The 13,637-nt window shown below is 26.8% G+C and overlaps 1 protein-coding gene across 1 annotated transcript; it reads right to left on the minus strand.

Annotated features, from left to right (window-relative positions):
- Nucleotides 1-1,646: 1,646 nt before the first annotated feature.
- Nucleotides 1,647-12,208, minus strand: LOC120091211 (protein TIFY 9-like). The gene is made up of 6 exons (XM_039049134.1): nucleotides 12,028-12,208; nucleotides 11,750-11,951; nucleotides 11,562-11,649; nucleotides 9,338-9,476; nucleotides 8,433-8,490; nucleotides 1,647-1,832 (listed from the first exon to the last, which is right to left on the minus strand). Exons 1-6 carry the CDS (start codon nucleotides 12,122-12,124, stop codon nucleotides 1,799-1,801), a joined length of 618 nt encoding a protein of 205 aa, XP_038905062.1. The 5' UTR covers nucleotides 12,125-12,208; the 3' UTR covers nucleotides 1,647-1,798.
- Between the last annotated feature and the right edge of the window lie 1,429 nt (nucleotides 12,209-13,637).

Consider the following 13,637-nt stretch of genomic DNA (forward strand, 5'->3'; position numbering starts at 1 on the left):
GAAAATGTCTTAAATTTACATAATGTTATAAGAATGCCCTTACGACTATTTATTAATTTAATATAATTTGAACTTGTATAACATATTTGTTTCTATTAATTTGATTTTTTTAAAATTAATATAGTTTTTATTTTATTTTATTTATTACTTTTCTCAGCAAGGGATATCAAGTGAAATAAATATTTTTAATATTTAATATTTTTATAAAATAAATATTAATTTAAATTTAAATTTTTATATTATTTTAGAAAAATAAAAACAACTACCATATAACCAAAAGAAAGTGAAATACAATGATTTTTATTTTTATTATAAAAAAAAAAAAGAATTATATACATATATATGAAAGGGTAAAATACATTTTTGGTCATGAGATTTGGAGTGAGTTCAATTTGGTCCCTACAATTTCAAAAAATACATTTTAGTCCCCGCAACTTGAAAAATAATTTTAAATGGTCCCTGACTTAATTTAACCATCAGTTGACTAATGAAAATTTGACGTAGTAGGTTGAAATGACTTATCATAAATGAGGTGGATACTTTTACTAATTATATATATATATATAGATATATATATATATTAATGTTACATGACTTTTTTTTTCTAATTATTATGTCCCTAAGGTTTGGAGTGGATGAGCTGGTTGTTGGGCTTTGTATCATATGGCCCATGAGTCATTTACGTTGACTTATACTTGACTACTTATCACTTATTGTTTATTTTCTTTCCTTCATATGAATAAACTTCCATTCAAAATTATTTAAAAAACAAATGGATAAATTTGATGCTTCTATGTTCTTGTCCCTCTCCTTTTTAAATTAATTTGTAAATTTTCAAAATATAAGTTAAAATTGAGTTCTAAATCTTAATTCAATATATAAAAATAATTAAATAAAATTTTTACATAATAATATTTTACTTATTTTTAAAACAAAAATATTAATACATCCGAGTAATCCGAACCAATTCAACTCAAAACTTCATGGTTGGATTGTGTTCATTATTTGATAAGAGTTGTTTATGTTGAAAAAACTTACCACCCGAATACTTGAGTTGGGTCTAAAAGTACTTCAATCCAACCCAAACCAACTCAACCCACGAGTACATGAGCTCACAAAAAGATATTGTTAGAAAGTGAATTTAGATAAGCCAACATAGATATAAGTCAGTGTATCATCAATACTTCAAAGTTTGAGATTTGATCCCCATTACTCACATATTGTAAAATAATAATATTAATAATAATAAATTATATTTAGATTAATGAGAAAATGAATCAATTTAATATTTTATCATTTAGAATAATATCTAATGACAAGTCTTCAAAATTAAGTTTAAAAGCACGAAGATTTCACATATATTATACGTGTTTCCAACTAGCAATTTAGCTTTGAGTTATAATCTTTATATGTGATATTTAGGGTACCGTTGTTTTTCTACCTTGTACTTATATCCATATGTTATTAAAAATTCATGGAAGTACAAAAAAATATTCTAAATCAATTAAGTTTCTAGATCCTTGATTAAATCGAATGAAATAATCACTCGAGAGAAACAGACATGAATGCATGTGAGTCAACTATAGTAAAGATATTTTATTATCTAAATAAAGATAACGATAAAAATAAGGTAAAATATGATGGAAAGAGTTTGAATCAAAGTTGTTAAGCACAACTTCCTAACCCTAATAAAATAATAAACTAATGGAAATAAATAGTACAAAATTTGTACTTATTTGGAATAAATTGAGAGTAGTAATTCCCAATTAACTCGTAGTCTTCCCTTGACTCATTAGAATTAGCGACAACCATAGGGCCCAGCAGGAATTAACCTATAAATCATAATCCCATAAAAATTAATTAATGCATTTTAATTGCTGATTAATGTGGTGGTCAAGCTCTTTAATCACAAACAAAATGCAACATCTTAACTTACATGCATAAAACGTTAAAAGCACCAAAAAAAAATAACTCTTCAAGACTTTTGTCAAAAGTTTCGTTTTTTAACCCTTGAAATTTGAATATATTCAAAATAACTCTTCTTTTGTCATTAAACTTATGGATGAAAAAATTTGTGTATGTATATGTGTTGCTTTGAATAAATAAATTTAAATACTTTAAGTTTAGGTGTGTGAACTCTAGTCAAATTTTCTTTTGTATTGTCTTGTTTGTAAGTCGTACAAAAGTTTAGAGAACATTCTTGTAATTGGAATCGAAGAGAAAATTTTGTGTGATGGTAATAATTTTTCACATAACGGATTTTTTATTTTTGGTGGATCATAATTATTCTTTAGTTATGAAGTTTTCTACATAAATTCTTGTGTTTTCTAATTTGTTGTTTTCTTTTAATTTTTCAATTATATTGTTTAGTAGGAGTGAGAGGTTCCCAATATTTCTCCCCTTCCACGGGTAAGTTAAAAAATCATTGATAACAGTGGCAGCATGGATGAAAACTAGGAAGGTATAAAGGAAAAGGAAAGAAGAGAAAAATAAACACATGGGCCGTACGACGATGGCAGCCATGGATGATGAACCAAATGTTGCATCTTCTTTTATCATTTTTTTTTCTTTTTTTTGGTTTCCCTAAACTAAAAGCATAAAGTAAGGAGATTTTTTTTCTTCGAAAAATATATATTAAAAAAATGTGTGTATTTAGTCTTTAATATTTCAAATTAGTCATTTCAGACTATGAAAATTTAAAAAAAAGGTTTAAAAGGACCCTCAAATAATATATCTATTAAATTTAAACATAATATTGACTAGATGGTGGTGTGGCAAGATGTGTTTGGAAAAAAATAAATGGATGACGCGTGGCAAAGGTAGATGAAATGGAAAAGGAAAATTATGGAATGGAAAAGAAATAGAAAATGGAATAAAAAATTATATGATTATTATGAAATGGAATGAATGGAAAGGAATGAGTATGTTGGTATGGAATGAGGCAAAGGTTTAATTTAATATGTGATTGAAATGATGATGAAAAGTTGGTGTAAATTGAAAGTTTAATAAAACAAGACTAAATTATTGAAATTGATAAAGAAAGATTGATGTACGAAATATAAACTTACTTGAATTGTTTAGGAGAAATGAAGAACTTTCGGGAGGAGAAAATGAAGAACTTCTTTATTTTTCAACACAAGTTACAAGTTCTCTACAATTTCTCTCTCAAGGCAAAAACTTAACTTGTCTAGGAAAAATTCACTTGTACAAAAAACATATCTTGTTTTGTCATTTGAAGATACACAATTATCCCACCATCCTTTTAAATTGCCAGTGAAACCGAAAATTAGCATTTGAGCAATTTGGTGGTCGGTGTATTTTTCATTTCATGCATTAAATTTAGAATGGGTTAATTGATGTCTCTCTTCGTATTGCATGTTAGGAGAGATGGTCTAGAATAATAGTTTTTAAATTTTGGATACTTAGAATTTGTTATTTTTTGAAGAGTGAGGTTATGAAATTGTTCTTCAGGTTATTTTGTAAGTCATCAGGATTATCTTTTATTTCATGTATGTCAGAATGATTTTGACCAAAAGTGTATTAAATTCTTTTGTAGAATTTAAATTCATGTTTTGTAATTGAAGGTTAATTTTGTCTAAAATATTATTAGATTCTTTACTTGAAAAATTAATTAATTTTAAATCTTTATCTGATATTTCAAAAGGTTTAAACAATGGTTTGGTTTTATCGATTAGTTGAGGTTGTGATTTTATAGGGTAATTTTGAGATTCAAGTTTGGATTTTATTCTTTCTACTTGGTTGGATATTGTATGTAAAATTTTATTAGAATAATTATTCTGTAATTGTATATTTTTAATATCTTTTATTGTCGGTACTTTTGTTCCAATTTCAGGTACATTTATCATCTTGAAAGGTGAAGCTATTACTTTTTGAATGTGAAGAAGTTATGCATCTTTTAGGTTTTTAGTTTCCCATGTGGGAGAAGAGGTATTAGTATTAATATGTTGATATGAAGAAGATGTAAGGTTTTGATAATAGGTTTTATATTTCATCCAATGGAAGAAATATATATTTAATTTAAGTTTTTCCATTGTTTCGTAATATTCATCACGAATCTCACTTTGTTCAGTTTTGGTAAAGGATTCAAAAAATTTATTCCTTAAAAGTTTATTTTTGTCAGACCAAAATTCTTTAACTAATTCTATTTTGTTAATTGTAAAGGGTTTGAAAATAACATTTAACTGGTTAACATTTTGGGTTCATATGTAGTAGAAAATCTAGGAGGTTCATATCTTGAAGATTGAAACTGTATTTCTACACTTCCATCTTCATTTTCAATAATACATTTTAATTTTGGATCTTCAATTGAAGGTTTAAAAGCATCTTCTAAATTTCATCCAGAATTATGAGTAATTTGATTCCAAGATAACATTTTTGGAGTAAAAACATTTGAGTGTTCCATATTGGCTTCCATTCGGAGGGTTTGGTCTTTGGCAGAAGTTTTAAGAGCCTTTGGGGGATAAATTTGTATGCATTAGTTTATAATGTATCCGAAATATTCCTACAATAGATTTAGTTCGTGGTTCCCAATCCATGTTTTGAATTTTAATATCAAGCAATAAAGATCTAAGTATATTTGGATCACTTAATGAAATTGAAAAGTTTGGATAACAATTAAAATAGACTGATCCTCTTTCTAAATTTGATTCGACTATAGAGAGTATTGAGTTTGAAAAGTTTCTGTCTTTTATTAGTAATAGAATTGGAGTATTTAATCCTATTCTATAAAGTGGTTTTATGGCAATTTGAATTAATTCTATATGAAGAAATTTATATTTTTCTTGGTGTTGAATAATTGATGGTCTTGAAAATAAACAAAGAGTTTATGAGAGTTTATTAATTGGGACAAATTGTTCTCTGGTTTTGATTCTATAATCAGAAAATCAAATTTTGACTATTCATTATGGAGGGTTGAAAATCATTTGAATAATCTTCAATTAAATTTGAGTTTTTAGCAATATGGGCTTTAGAGAGCATTTTTCCAATTATCTTAGACATTAAAATTTTTTAAGGCTTAAAGTCTTATTAAAATTCGAATTATCTATTATGACAAATAATCAGGATGCTGAAAATTCTACAACAACGAGCTTACCAACGGTCTTTTACGATTCTACTGCCGAGAACACAAGGCTTACCAAAGCACTATTCAATAGAATTAACCAACGAACTTGATTATTACCACAAAGGATAATTAGAATGTTATTAAGACAAAGACTTAATGATAATTTAGTGCTAATGCAATTGGATTAACACATTCTACCGATAAAAAATTAGGTTCTGATATCATTGTATGCATGTAGCATAAATGAATTTGAAGCATAAAAATTTATTGATTATTAAAACATTCATATATTCATTGAGCTATGTTGACCTTAGAACATAAATGTTTTATTATCGGTTATTATTATGTTTTCTTATTTTGGTTTCTTTAAACTAAATGCCTAAAATAGTGTTACAACTTACAAATGAGAATTCTTTTTTTTTTTTTTTTTTTTTCATTCCATAAGGTCTTTACTAGTTTATTCGTTTCTTTATTTTTAGAATATCGTATTTTTTTAAGATCACTAACACTAGATTTATTTATTTATACACACTTTATTTAAAATTTTGATAAAAATAGAAAAAATTTACAAAGTCGACTATAATAAGGAAAACATGAAAAATATTCTTTTATTATTTTTTTTTAAAAATATAATAGTATCTTCAACCTTCAAAAAGAAAATGGACTTTTCAAACTTGTAGCATAGAATTGAAAATTTGTTAGTTTTAACCTAAAAAATATTTTATCTTTTAGAAACTAACCTCTTTTTTAAAAATTATTTTTTTAGATTTTAAGTCGAGGGTCCCACATAACGAAAATATCATTTTATCCCTCATTCAAAAGTTTTCCATTTTACCTTGACTTAACATTTTTCAAGTTTTCATACTCAACTTCAATTTTAAAACATCAACGTTAGTTTCTCATTTCGTAAGTTTGTTTCTTATTTTTAAAGGAAAAGAATTGGAGAAAAAAAGTTTCCTTGGGATTTCTAGTAAGGATTGAAAATTTTCAGCTATAAGGAAACGGAAAATTAGGAAATTTTCCAAAAAAAAAATGGGAAAGAGTATTTTTTTTTTTTTTTTCAACTCACAACTAAGGCCGGTAAATAATAAAAACTTAAACCCCAGGAAAATTCCCCTTTTAAGTTTAAAAAGAAAAAATAAACAACTAACTTAAATATAATTAAAAAATAGAATTGGACTTACTAAAAAAACAAGGGGAAATTCCTATAATCGAAAAAATCCCAGAAATATTTACACTATCAAAAAGTGAAATTTTTTGTTATAAAATATAAATATCTTTTTATATCTAAAAAGATTAAAAAAAATGGAATTTATTTTTTATATTAAGAAAGAAAAGGGGAAAAAAAAATTTAGCATCCTATACTTTTCTGTAAAGACCTGGTACATTCTTTACTAGAAAAAAGACAAAAGGGCTAAAAATTGCTGGTAATTTTGAAATGACCAGAAAATTTTAACATTCTATATTTTTTTTTTTTCCTGTGAAACCTGGTAAATTTTTAGTTTTGGTAGTTTTTTTTTCTTTTTATTAATATATATGTTAAAAAAAAAAAACCCTAAAGCGCTTACTCATGTGAATTCCATTTCTTTACGGGAAAAATTACACAATGCTAAAATTTCCTAGTCATTTCAAAATTACCAGGAAATTTTAGCATTCTTTCTTTTTTCGTAAAGAATGTACCGGGTCTGTGCAGGAAATTAATAAAACCAATTCTTTTTTTTCTTAAGTTAGTTTAAGTTAACTGATTCCAATTCTCGTAAACTTTAGTTTAATTTCTTTTTAACAAATTCCAAATGTGTTTTCTGTAAGTTTAAATTAGTTTTTTTTTTTTTTTAACTTGAACTTACAGAATTCCCGTTAGGGGAGCTTATGTTTTTATTTATTTATTTATCATTCTTAGTTTTGTGTTAAAAAAAATACAATTTCCAATTTTTTCGAATTTTCCCTAATTTTTTCATTCTTACGGGAAATTTCATATAAGAATTTTTTTCATGAAAATTCGAACTAAACTTTTCTTTTTCAAATGTTTTCCTTTAAAAATAACACCAATGATAGTTGAAACTTACCAAAAATATGGAGACAAACAAAATAAAAAACTAGGATGAAGTTTTAAAATTGTAATTGGGGTGCATGAAAATTGTGTTAGATAAAGATAAAATTGATGACACTTAATAAGGGTCGAAATGGTATTTTCATTATGTGGAATCTTTCACTTAAGATAGGATAAAGTAAAAAAAAAAAAATGTTAGAAAAAATAGTTTTAAGAATGGTGTTCATTTTAAAAAATGAAAACTTTATAGGTTTCGAACAGCAACTTTCTGGTAGAATTTTTTTTTTTTACTCTTTTAATATTTATTATTATTTTAGCTTTCAAAATAATGTCTCACTGCTTTTTTATTATTCTATGTTAAAATGCCCAATAAGTTGTACTTTTGGATTTATAAGAATTAATTTAAATATTATGATAACATCAAATATTTGACCTGTACAATATTTTTCATACCAGTCCTTTTTTTTCTCTTATAAAACAAATTAAAAAAAACAATACTATGTAGAATAATTAAGTGGCAAGATTGCTGAAAAATATTTTCAAATATATTAAAATACCTATAAAATATAGACAAGGATAGACATTTATAAGTGACATTATTACCATCACTGATAAATGCCTTTTAATATCTATAACAGTTAAATGATATTTTCATCTAAAAAAAGATGGAACAAACTACTTTTTTAGTGCCTATAGTATTTTGTGGTTTCAAATGGAAATTTTTACCTATGGGGATAGGAATGGAAATTTTTCACCGCACGTTGCCAAAATCCAACACTCCACTAATGTGGAACTTTTTTTCTTCTTTTTTTACCCATTTGTAGGAGCTTTTTTTTTAAACATCGTTGCAGGAAAATAGATTTTGTTTTTCTTTTTTAAAAAAATACATGACTATTTATGAATTTTATTGTACAAGAGGAATGAAACTTTTAACACTAAAAGAACTAAATTTAAACTTTATTTTAAATCATTAAAACTAAATTTATAATTTAGTCTAAATTTGAAAAACAAAAAGTTTGGGACATCTTCTCATATAGAAGAAATCCAAAATTAGGTGAAAGTAAAAATATTAATTTTTCTATGGAGTACAAGTTTCTGCTCAAAAGTCGAACAAATTAGGTTAGTTACATTACACTTCCATTTGAGATAAGTTGGAATGCATTTTAAATTGGTTGAGAATTGAGATGAGGGGATCTTGTTTTATCATATCATACATAAATAGAGAAATCTAGTAGACTAAATAAATTCTCTCTCCATATATCTATGACATCTATATAAATCAACATTGGAAACTATTACCTCTCCTTGCGTTTCTCCAAAAATCTTTGAAGCGACCTTTTTCTTGCTAATGGAAGATCTACAAATAAATTAACCAAACACAACATTTTTTTAAGTTAAATTTTTGGAAAACATCGAAAATAAGGATTAGATGAAATTTATAAATGTATTTCAAATTTATCACCGTTATTAGTCGTGTTTTAAGAAGTCATCCGAGGTGTATCTAGGTATTGCATCTAGACACCTCACCTTGAAAAGGCTGCAAAAGAAGGTGTGTCTTTTCTAAAGCCCTAAGTCCCAAGTCTCGGGTGTTGGGACTTCTTTCATTATTTGAAAACAATAATAAATATTAAGATTCTTCTTTTATAATAGTTAAAAAAATATAAAGTCTAAATGGGACTTTGTTTTTCATATTTCCACTTCAAATTCGATTTTTACTTAAATGTTGATCAATTCAATTAAAAATTATTTTTTTTAAGAAAAAAGGAATTTTTGGTTCAATTTGATTTTAGATTTGAAAACTAAATCCAAAATCATCTATCTATATACATATATAACAAATACCAAAAATCGAACCAAATAAGCATGATAAGATATATAAATAAGCATGAACATAAATATAACTAGATTGGTTCAAGCACATACTCTCAACCTGTCAACCATAAAAAAATATCCTCCACACTAAAATATTTTGTATGACTAAAAAGAATATATGTACTATGTACAAATGTTGAAATCAAACAAAAAAGGTGGGCAGCTGACCCACCATCATCTCCAGAAAAATTAACGATGGTAAAATTTTGTTCATTTTTAACACATGTTGCTATTCTATAACATTATTTATTCTATGCTAGCCTATTCACACAAGTCAATAATGGCTACAGAATAGGTAAAAAGAGAACTTGAAAAAATTACGATATACGTACCTTCATCTTGAGGATCAACGTTCACCAGCTGTTGGTGCTGATTTGAAGAAATTTCAGCCATTGATTTCCCTTTTTCAGCTTCACCCTTCCCATTGCTTGCGCTGCTGCCCTTTTCAGCAAACGTCAGAATGCTTTTAGCCTATTTGTGGGAGTGTAGCGTACACGGTTAGAAAGCGGTAAATACTATTCATTATAATATAATATATTTCAGATATTTAAAGAGTAATTTTTCATTTTAAAATTTTTGTCGGTAACAATTATTACTAATAGTATTTACAAATGTGGACTTTTTTACTAAAAAATTTAAAAGTTTATTATTTTTTAAAAAGAAAAACATTAAATCAAGGCACTGTTTGGTTTGTGTGATTTTTTATTTTTAGTTTTTAAAAGTTAAATTTATAAATATCTTTTTCACTCCTAATTTTTTTTTATTTGTCATCTACTTTTTATCAGTATTTTTTTATTTGCTATTTTTTTTTGTTCCCAACTGACATAGCAAGAACTATTGATCAGCTAAGATAACATAATTATCATCAATGAGTGGTTCAGAACAAGATTAGATATATCATTATGATGTATAATATAGGGATTATTTGAAGAGGTGGAATTGTATTGTTCATGATAATGAATTAAAGAATCAGTCAATTGAATCATAGTAGACAAAGTTGAAATAGCCGCTAGAAAGAGAGGCAAAAGAGGAAGAGATTCAATCAAAGTGATAGACGAAAGAGGTGGAGTTGATGAATCCATGGTGTTCACACGCAAGAAAGAGGGAAAACGAGTTTTTAAATCTCTAATACCATATTAAACTTGTGAATATGAGAGGAAAAATAACTCAACTTTCATTAACTTCCCTCAAAATATGTATATACATAAAAAATAATCTGAATAAAAAAAATCAATAATAATATAGTATTGTTATAACTAATAATTTTGAAAACTAAAATAAAATAGTTTTAAAATTTTGCTTTTGAAATTTGAAATTTAGCACTCAAGAAACATGAGAAATGGAGAGAAAATATACTTAATTTTTAGGGAAAAAAATCAAATAATTATCAAATATGAATTAAATAATTTGTTTTCATTTTGATGTTATAAATTAAACTTTTTTAATATAAACAAAAGGAATGAGAATCCAAACCTATAAAAAAATGATTTATTTACCATTTAAATGAATTCAATCATTTGTTCTCTTAGTTGAGTCATGTTAATCTTGATAAATTCTCTTAGGAAACTAATTAAAAATAATTTATCAATTCTAGGAATATCTGGAAATTTCAACACTAAATAAATAAGAGAAACTAAAAAAACGTGCCAAATATAAAATATTGAGTGAATTGTTCTTTTGGAAAAGGTGCAAGTAAAGCAAGGGATTTAAAACATGAATAAAAATTTAAGAATAACTTTACTTTAATCAAATCCCATTAATAAATGGAATGTCGATACAAGAAATATGAATCCATGACTCTCAAATATAATATAAATTTACGACTAATAGAATGAAATAACATGTTCATCCAAACAAATAATAAAGTAATATCCACTAAATATAAAAAGAAATAAGAAAAAAGACATAATCTCGGTATGAAGTTTTTAATCACACATTATTCACGAGAACTATTTTCGTCTTTTCTTTTTCAAAAATTAAACCTTCAAACTCATCAAAAATTATTAACAGATGTCTAAAATTCAAAATGATATGATTTTACTTTTAAAAAATGAGTTTTATTTCAATATAATATCTAGTTTCAAAACTTATACTTTTAACCTTGAATTTTTATTGTTTATTTGTAATTATTGACATTAATGTCCAATAATTAATTTAAAATAATAAACTTAATTATTATAATTATTTTATTACTAGAAACCTGCATTAAAATCTCACTAGTTCGAAGTTTATATTTTATTTATGAAATTTGGACGTTAAATGAATACAAAGATTTATATTATTATTGGCTAATCTAATTGTAAATAAGGGACATGAATCTAATAAATACTAAAAAGGTCATTAGTTCAATCTATAATGATCACTTAATTAGGGTTAGGCGGGTTGTTATGTGAGACTAGTCAAAAACTGTAAGTTGGTCCGATACTAACAGGTATAAAAAAAATAATAATAAATAGTAAAATGAATACAAGGATTAAAATGTCCAAGTCATGTATATTTTAGGTTGAAATCCGTACAAAGTGGAAATGAAGAGGAAATGGTTTGAATGAATGATACCTCTTCACGAGAAACGTGGAAAACGGCGACGGTTTCATTGTAAAAAATCGTTAGAGGATATTTATTGGAAGCGATCTCTGGACTCAACCTGAAAATCAACAACCACAATCAAATCAACATTTTCAAACAACAAATACAGATTCAGAGATCAAACAACAAATTACGATTATAAAGGATTAGAAGAAAACCTTGAGGTAGAGGCGGAATAAACAGGCAGTGGTGTCGAAAGATTCTGATCGCCATTAGGACTCCGATACGGAGGCGGCGATTGGAATTTCGGACAAATCGCAATTGGAATAGTGAAATCGGAAGGATTATGATCGGCAGAGCCAGAGACGATGAGAGATTTGAGAATCGCGGGATTGATTTTGGAAATGGCGCTCTGAATATCTGCGTAGAAACAGTAGAATCGCGTTAAAATATGTAAACCTAAAAACACATTTAAAATTAAGATTGTGGAACGAACCTTTGAGGCTTCTTTGGCGACGGAAGAGAGTGGAGTTGGAGGCGGCGGCGGCGGATTGATTTTCCATGGCGAAGAAATCGAGTTCAACAATGGACATATTTGGAGGAGGAAGGGAGTGGAAGTGTGAGAGAAAAGAGAGTGAAGGATTTTGATTATGAAATCACAGAACAATATTTGAAGGCGGGAGGAAGGGGAAGAAGGAAGGATATTATAGGGCGGAGGGTATTTTTGGAATTTCATAAACTTCGAAAAGAAAGATCTCTTTTTCTTTAGTTTTTTCTTTTTTCCTGGTTGGTCACAAAAGAATTTAGAAAATCTCGGTTTATTTACATATTAATTTAAATTGAAATTGAATGTTATTCTTTTATAAATTCTTTAAACTTAAAACGAATTGTAGCTTAATTGGGAAAAAAAGTACTATCATCTTATAATCACAGTATTAAATGTCAAGCAGACATGTCAACATCTTTATTAATATTTTTGTATTTTTGTAAAATTGAGACCTTGCATCATGATATTGACATGAACTTTTTTTAGTACAACAATTATGGAATAAGAACTTGAACCTCTAATAGCTAGGGAGAAAAATCGTTTGTCAGAAAAAGATAAACAATTAAGAGAAGCAGAAAAGAGAAAAAGGAGAGAATAAGTTTTTTTTTTTTTTTTTTTTTTTTTTTTTTTAAGAAATAGTATTATTTTATTTTATTTTCAAAACTTTCACTTTAGCATCTCCCTTAACTATTTAATGGAAGTGTTAATTCAAGAACAAAGTGCTAGGGGCAAGATTGCACAATTTTGAAATTTAAAGAGAAAATCGAGTTATTGTCTAAAATTTATGGACCAAAAACGTGATTATCTTAGAAATTACTTATATTTGATTATAAATTTTATAGTATAGTTTAGTTACTAATCTAGATAGAGGTTTTCTTAAAAAAAATAATAATTCAAACATTTGTAAAGAAAAAAGAAGAATAAAATAAAGAGAGAGAAAAGAGAGGTGAGAGGCGAGAGAGAGATTGAGCCCCACCAAGCTTGAGAGAGGGAGAGAGGGAGAAATTTACCGTATTATCTTAGTATAGGATACATATAACTCTCACTAATTAGTTGTCAAGTCAGCTTCCTTTTAAAAATGAGGTAGGATCTATACCATTTAAATAATATTTATGAAGATAAAACTGTAGTGTGAATTGATAAACGAGTGTTCAGCTGAAATTATAACAAATTTTTCCTTCGTTTTCTGCTCTTTTCTTCAGCATATCATGCTCCACTATTTGGCTGTTATTTTGCTTTTTCTCTTTCATGGTTGTTATGTTAAACCACTGATATTACGCCATGTAGCAAAATATATGTTAATAAATAGCTACTACACAACGGTTCATAATTATCGCTGAAGGCCGATCGTTTAGTAAATTTCTCCCTTTTCTTCTATCATTTATTCTCTCTACTTATCATATAGTCGATTGTCTCTATCGTTTACATCCTATTGTATACTCTCCATCGTTTACACTCTCGGCCCTATCGTGTAGCGTCTTGCCTCTATCGCTCACAACCTCAACCCAGTCGTGTAGTCTCCTGCCCTTATCGTCTACACTCTCATTTCTGTCGTGTAG

The sequence above is a fragment of the Benincasa hispida genome, chromosome 1 (genome assembly GCF_009727055.1).
Source record: "Benincasa hispida cultivar B227 chromosome 1, ASM972705v1, whole genome shotgun sequence".
Lineage (NCBI taxonomy): Eukaryota > Viridiplantae > Streptophyta > Magnoliopsida > Cucurbitales > Cucurbitaceae > Benincasa > Benincasa hispida.